Consider the following 8,060-nt stretch of genomic DNA (forward strand, 5'->3'; position numbering starts at 1 on the left):
CCCGATCTACTCTCGAATTTCGCTCTTCTTGATCTATAATAGCAAATTTAGATTATTTAATATCAACATTTATCAAAACAACCCTTTACTCAAACTTTGGCAAAATTACATTTTGCCCTAAACTTTCACATATTTGCACTTTTGCCCTAAGGCTCGTAAATTAAACTTCATCCTATTTTCTTATGTTTTATGACATGCTGATCATTTTTCCTTCTATGGCAATATCAAATTCACACACTAACATGTACTTATGACTATTAGGTATTTTTACCGATTAAGCCTTTTTACTGTTTCACTTAAAACCAAGTAGCACAAGTTGTCTAACATAATTTAAAACCTCATATTCCATCATAAAACATCAAAATACACAAATTTCACCTATGGGTATTTTTCCAAATTTGATTCCTAACTTAAATTATTGCTAGCATAAGCTTTATCGAGCTACGGGACTTCAAAACATAAAGATCATTAAAAAGCGGGCTTGGAATCACTTACTATGAAGCTTGAAAGTTGAATAAACCCCAGCTATGGAGAGAGGTAAGGTTCTGCTGGTAACTTGAAGAAGATGATACAATTTTATCATCTTTTTCACCTTTTATTAATGTTAATAACCAAATGACCAAAATGCCCTCCTTACTAAACTTTCAAAATTCCTTCCATGTCCTAATTTTGTCCATGAACTTAAAATTGGTCAAATTACCATTTAAGATCTCCTAATTAATATTCCAAAATAATTTCATACTAAAAACTTCTAGAATGCAAGTTTTGCAAATTATTCGATTTAGTCCCTAACCTCAATTTAAGCACTTTATGCATAGAATTTTATCACGAAATTTTCACACAATCATGTAATCATACCATGAACCTCAAAATAATAATAATATATATATATATATATATATATATATATTTTTACCCTAAATTTGTGGTTTCGCAACCACTGTTCCGTTTAGGCCCTATTTCGGAATGTTACACTTAGCTCGATTAATATTGGCATTGTGTTCAATGTAGGAGGAAGTGAGTTTGAATGAACTAAAGTATTCCCCTATTTAAGGGATAGGCAGGGGCCAGAGGTGAAATCACAAATATTTTTTAGGGAGGACTGAAATTAAATTGTGATTTTTAATATAGTAAAAATACAATTTCACCATTTTAATAGCCTATATCTTTATAATTTTTAAAGGATTAAATCAAAATTTAATATTTTTAAGGGACAAAGTGCAATTTTACCTTTATTAATTTGAAATTTGAAATGGTCTAAATGAAAAAATTTCCATTTTAAGTGGTGAGGTGAAACTAGAAATTTTTGGGTGGCCAAAATTAAATTGTAATTTTGATAATAATAAAATGTAATTTCACCATCTTAATAGCTTATATCTTTATAATTTTAAAATATTAAATCATTTTTATATTTTTAAGGAAGTCAAAATATAAATTTATTTTATTAATTTAAAATTTTAAAAATTTTAAATGGTCTAAATAAAAACTTTCTATTTTAGTGGAACCGAGTTCATACCAATCTTTCAATTTCACCCTTAGAGGACTATAAATAGTTTTATACTTTATACTCAAAACAACAAATATAATAAAAATTATAAAAATATTAATGTTTGAAAAGAAAGTAAATATTAATTTATCGGAGCCTACTCAAATTTTGTTTTTTAATGAAAAATAATTTATAAATAAGATTAAGACATAATAATATAAAAACAATTGTATAAAAAAAATAAAAGAATATAAAAAATGTTGCAATATTATTAATTTGAGCAACAACCGATGTCAACGTAAAGCAATCTAAACCGTAAAAAGAACGTTAAAGAAGAATCTGAGTCGTAGGATGGTTATCATTTGGACAGGTTACTTCGTCAATTTAAATAGTAATACAAAGACAGTCTTGTCTTTAAAAAGAATAAAAAGAAAAAAAAAAAAGGAGATAAATTTTACTTTCATTCTTCATTTCCGTTCAATTTTTTTTTTTTAAATCTAAATTCTCTTTCTTTCTCTGGTCAATAAAAAGGAATTTAAGAAGACGAGCCATTTTTTTTGTTTTTGTTTTTAATTTTAATTTTAATTATATGCAATTGAAATCAGCGGTCGTGTTGGGAAATTAAAGGAGGAGGAGGAGGAGGGTGATTTTGTTTTAGGAAATTTAGGTTTTTGATATTTTGGGGTGAGTTAATTTGAAGTTTACATTTTGTAACTGTTTTTAATCATGGGATTAGGGAGTAATGGTGGGGATGATGTTGTGGTGGATGACGGTGATGACGGTGGAGATGGTGGTGCTGGCTGCGGAAATGGAGGAAAGTCTTTCGGTTCGGTTTCGTGCTCGATTTGCCTCGAAACGGTTACTGATAATGGGGATCGGTCGTGGGCTAAGCTTCAATGCGGTCACCAGTTTCATTTGGGTAAGTCAAATTTGTTCAGATTTGGAACTGATTTCCTCAAAGAATTTTTGGGTTTTTTCTGTTCTTTTTTTTTCTCTTTTTCTTTTTAATTGTGATTGTAAGATCTGGGCTCAAGTTTGCTCATCTGATTTCTCAGCTGTCTTTAGTTTTGGTTTAATTGATGATATGAATGATTAAAGGTTGAACTTTTTGCTTATGCTATTTTATTAGCTAAAAATGAGAACTTTTGTTTCCTGAAGAATTATTACTTACTAGTTTAACCAGGCTTAATTAATGGAGCTTTGATGTTTCAATAAGCTCCTCCTTTCTCCTGTCAATTGTTATGACTGATTAGACTTTCTGAGTAAATTTTGCATTGCAATTAGTTTTTGGAGATTATTAGCAACAGGGAATCAAATTAGAAGAAATTATTTTCTATATGGTTTTAGATTTGTTTGTATTGTTAGTTTTTTTAATAGATGTTGATGAGCTGCAGCTTTGGAGATGGCTACTAGCATGGCCATTAGTTGAATGTGAAGGATATGAAACTAGTTTGTTGTAAGATATATTTGTGTATTTGGTTGGTAGGGAGCTAGAGGAAATTATCTTTAATCTATTTTAAAGGTTCTAATTGATCATAATACGACTTGTGATGATTGTCTTCAGATTGTATTGGTTCAGCCTTCAATGTAAAGGGCGCGATGCAATGCCCAAATTGTAGAAAAATTGAGAAAGGTCAATGGCTTTATGCCAATGGTTGCCGTTCGTATCCAGAGTTTAATGTGGATGATTGGGCACATGATGAGGACCTTTATGACCTAAGTTTCTCAGAAATGGTAATGGAGTGATATTTCTATGCAATTTTTTATTTTCTTATTTTTTGCAGTTTCAGCGATCATGGCCAATAAAAATGGTGTAGATTGCCTTTATAGTATTTATGCTTCATTTTTGCATCTAGCTTTTCATCCTTGCTCTCTAACCCGTGTCACCTTAAACGACCATCTTGTATTGATTTATTTAGTGAGTGAAAAATTGATATTTGAAGCTCTTAGTTAGTGAACCAAGTTTCATTTATTAAGCCTGTCAAATTTGAAAACTTAACAGATTGTAGTTTAAACTGCACTACACTCTCTTTATGCCATTTGCAAAGCTTTACAATCACATCTCCCTGTTAGTCTTTGATTTTGCTTATTTGGCTCTATATATGCTCGCACTTTCTGACAGAAGAGCAAGTTAAAATCTACTCACTGCTTACTTATTTTGGTGTTTTATTTTTTTTGTAGTCATTTGGAGTTCACTGGTGTCCATTTGGAAGCTTAGCACGACTTCCTACATTCGAGTAAGCTTGACCTCTCTTATTAGAGGCTGAATCTGAGTAGTTTTCTGCTTTAATTTTCTAGGCCGAAATGTACTGGTCAGTTGTCTCTTCTTCAACATCAAATATTTGCCTTATACTTTTTGCGTGTTTTCTAGGATTAGTATCTTCTTAGTTAGAGGCTGATTTATAATTGGAAAAGGTTCGATCTCTGCTTATTATTTGTGGTAGCAAAATGACAATGGCATCCAAGCAAGAATTTTAGACGATATAAAGCCTGCAACTTATGGCGTGTCACCCAACTTGGAACCCTATCTTGATGATTTCAGAAATTTCATCAGTTATGTACAAGATACGTGAGATGAAGTGCAATAATATAAGAGAGATTAGGTGCCATTGTCGTTGTTGGGCTGGAAGTATTTCCCAAGCTTAAATTAATGAGCATAACATTAACTCAGTTTGCTGAATTGGAAGTCAAATATCCTTATTTTTCTAAGTTGGAAAAGCTGTTTCATCCTATTATTATCAACTCTCCTTAGTTTAATGTTCCCTTTCATTTCTTTACGCATATCATTACAGTTCTGCTTGGATGTTCAGTTATTTTCTTTCTTTTAAGATATCTTACCTTTTTTTCCCTCCAGGGAAGGAGAGTTATCATCAACCACATGTAAGATTCTTCCTTGTTTTTCAAGTAATGCTTCTCTGGTGGAGATTGTCCTAATTTGCTGATATGAGTTATGTTGGAATGCAGATCATGAATTACTGGGACAGAATGCCATCTTTTCTGAACATTCAGCACCTGCTGCTCATCCATGCCCATATGTAGCTTACTTTGGGCCCACAGTTCATCCATCATCCTCAAATTCCAGTGGAAGTGTTTCAGATAGTTCTAGTTACAACAATCACTGGAATGGTCCATCAGTGCCTGGTGAGGTACCTGCATCTTATGCTTTTCCTGCAATGGATCACCATTACCATAATTGGGAGCATCATTCCCCGCCATTCTCCACATCTAGCAGTCGAGTTGGTAGTTCTGATCAATCTTCAAATCCTCCTGTCAGTCAAAGGTCTGCCAGGAGTGGTTCTGATATGCCAAGATCAGGATCTTTTATGCGTCCGTATGTTGTTGGCCACAGGTATGCGGTATGCCTCATCATGATTGACATTTGTGTTTGGATTGAGTTTTACTGTTCTTTTATGGAAAAAAAAAACAGAATTCTATGGAACGTTTTACTATTTTCTTGGAAACAGCAGCAATCCCTTCTTGCAGAAGAACAACCCCCCTCCCTCATAAAGGGTTAAAATGACACACATTTAGTATCCGTTCTATTCATTCTTCTCTGCTGGTTTCTTAATTTCCCAAAATTGCCTTGTTTCCACAGTTCTGGTGCTAGAGCAGGGAGTTCAGTGGCATCCTCATTGATTCCTCCTTACCCTGGTAGCAATGCTCGAGCCCGTGATAGAGTTCAAGCCCTCCAGGCGTACTATCAACAACAACATCCGAGCACTTCGCCATCGATAAGGACACCTGTTATTTCTGGCTCCCGAAGGTCAAGCAGTCACAGAATTCATGCTCAAGTAGGGCCAGTGGCTTCATCATCTGACCAGGTGGGTGGCTTCTATTTCTTTCCATCGGGTACTCCAGTCCGTAACTTTCAAGAGGCTGAAAATCCTTTATCAACTCGGTTCCATGCTTGGGAAAGAGATCATTTGCCTTCGTTTTCAATAAACCAGGTCGACAGAGACTCAGCATGGGGTGCCTTCCATCAGTCTGCTGGTGCACCAGATCCTGGCATAAGATCCGGCAGTTTCCGCCAAAGGCATGGATCTGAGAGGATGTCTTCACATAATCATTCATAGTATTTCATCCTTCACCCTTCTGGGTTAAGCAAAACAAACTCTACTATGAATGAAACCATAAAAGTTTATGTATGGTTGAGTTGAGAGAGACATTTTATGTTGGTCCTGTGAATCGTTGCAGGCTGAAAAACCGTGAAGTGGGGCTGAAAACAATTATTTTGGCACCGCACATGGCGGTAGACAGATACCCAAACTCTTGGAATCAACACAACCCGTAACCCTATGGGTTCTTGTTGATTTTTGTTGTTGTTATTTTTTTTTTTTTTGCTGGTTATTCAGGTTGCTTGATGGGGTTTTTTTATTACTATTATTAATTGTTGTGCATGTGCATGCATCGACTCTGTGGTGGAAGGCTGTGTGGGTGTAGGGATTCGAAAACTAATTTAATGGACCTCTTCCCAAACCAAAAACCGAATCGACTTTAAAGAAAAATCGCAATGAATTTATTATTTAATGTTAATATATTTGAGTGTGGGGAATATTATGGTTTGGGTTTGGAATTTGGTTAAGTTTGTATCTCGACTAGTTGTGGTAAACTCTTGGTGTCACTAGTGAAGTAGCCAATGACGATAAAGAGTGTCATTTTGTGTTTTTAATATAGAAAAATATAAATATAAATGCCATCATAAAATTTGATCTATGCATTTAATTCTCAACGATCGATCAAATTTTCATTTGTTAATTCTATTTTTTATAAATATATTTAATATATAATTTTATTTTTCACTCCATTGATAGATGTGTCATTCACACCCAATTCTTAATGGAAGAATACTTTGCGAAAACTAAGAATGCCGTCTTGAAGAACCTTTGAAGGAACCTTTGAAGGGATACCAGCATATGCATATTCAGCTATAGAGTTGAGTCACAAATTTCCAGAAGCTGAAAAACATCGACCACTTTTCTTACTCTGTAGCATGAGACATAATGCTTCCATTGAAGACTTGTTGAGATACGGGATGGGTTTGGGTTTACTTCATGGCGTATTCACAATGGAAGAAGCACGGGACAAAGCAATGACATTGGGAAGCAACCTTCTTCTTTCTTACTCGATGGTGCTAACCAAGATCATTTTGATATGCATGACATTGTTCGCGATGTTGCCATATTGATCGCCTCAAAGGACCATCACCAGCTTAGGGTAAGAAGGGACGATGTGTTCAAAGACTGGCCAGATGAGAAAACAAGGGAAAATTACAGTCCGATGAGTTTACAATATTCTAAGGTTAGTGAGCTTCATAATCATGGTCATTTCGAATTTCCAAACCTTACCTTTTTCTCCATGTGTAATAAGGATTCTCCTTTTGCTGTCATTGTCTCTTTAATTTCATCAATTTGGAGGCTACACATGGTCAACTCACAGCTGAATCTTCTGATCGACTAAGAGACATCGAAGTTGATGAGTGCCACATGTTGAAGAATTTGTTCACCTTCTCCTTAGCCAAAAAGCTCTCCCAATTTGAAAGGAATTTGGATATATATATTGAATGTGAATTAAATGATGAATATTATTGTATACTTGAATAGATATTTATATTTGTATAGAAACTTGTAATTCAAAGATGAATGTTATGAATGATTTGCATAAGAGTGTTATGATTTATATTTGTATAAAAATTTGTTGCCACAAACCCTTTGTCAATCACTAAAGGGGGTTTGGAATTTGGCATGGGTTCCGCCAAATAAGTATGTAAAGATCTAAATTTGTCTAGCCCGATAAACAAAAAAATAATAATAATAACAACAAAAGTCTAATCCATCATACAAGTTCAAATTGAAGCTCAAATATATTACTTAATCTAACAAAACCCTAAAAGCCCAAAATTACATCAACCCAAACTCAAAAGCCTAAAAAACTAACAAAAACCTTAGCAGCTTCGACGCCGCTCCCTCCCCACGTTAGCCAATGCGCCACCCTAAGCCTTTCTCCCTCCTTTCACCAAAATGGCAAGGCACGGCTCCCCAACGCCGTTGACCTTGCCACAAATACCTGCAAAGAAAAAGGGACAGAGCAGAAAGCAGAAATGGCAGAAAAAAAACAAAAAAAGATAGAGTATTTTGTAATATATGACCATAAAAGCCATAACAATGGCATGTAATCGTTTACGGAAGAAACAAATACAAAAAAAAAAAAAACAACAAGTTTAAAAAAAAGGTAGTTCATTTTATTTATTTTATTTTTGCGAGAATAGAAATAAAATTATTATTTCTCACCTGTGCCATTTTGTTCTTCGCTGTGTGGGGCCAAGGTCACTATCTCTGATGAAAGACAATATCTTTGGGGTTTCATTGGATGAGAGAAATTGAAAGGTTTCTTAAAAATCCATTATGGTTTCGTCATTTTACTTTAAATCAGGGTTAAAAAAGGTTTTAAAAGGGCATTTTTTTTACTCCAGCCACCAAAAGGCGATGGCCGCCGTCACCGATGACTAGTGGCCACGGTGGTTTGTGACTAGGGGTGAGCAAAATTCGATTTAATTCGAAAAACTCGATAAAATTTT

The 8,060-nt window shown here is 34.4% G+C and overlaps 1 protein-coding gene across 2 annotated transcripts; it reads left to right on the forward strand.

The window, feature by feature from the left end:
* Positions 1-1,785: 1,785 nt before the first annotated feature.
* Positions 1,786-5,860, forward strand: LOC108473955 (E3 ubiquitin-protein ligase RFI2). Of its 2 annotated transcripts, XM_017775793.2 has the most exons (7): positions 1,786-2,405; positions 3,051-3,220; positions 3,668-3,723; positions 4,341-4,366; positions 4,451-4,835; positions 5,082-5,307; positions 5,434-5,860. In XM_017775793.2, exons 1-7 carry the CDS (start codon positions 2,213-2,215, stop codon positions 5,557-5,559), a joined length of 1,182 nt encoding a protein of 393 aa, XP_017631282.1. In that variant the 5' UTR covers positions 1,786-2,212; the 3' UTR covers positions 5,560-5,860. The 2 variants fall into 2 exon arrangements, with proteins under 2 accessions (XP_017631282.1, XP_017631281.1); XM_017775792.2 differs by having other exon boundaries at positions 1,788-2,405; positions 5,082-5,860.
* The last annotated feature ends 2,200 nt before the right edge of the window (positions 5,861-8,060 follow it).

The sequence above is a fragment of the Gossypium arboreum genome, chromosome 11 (genome assembly GCF_025698485.1).
Source record: "Gossypium arboreum isolate Shixiya-1 chromosome 11, ASM2569848v2, whole genome shotgun sequence".
Classification (NCBI taxonomy): domain Eukaryota; kingdom Viridiplantae; phylum Streptophyta; class Magnoliopsida; order Malvales; family Malvaceae; genus Gossypium; species Gossypium arboreum.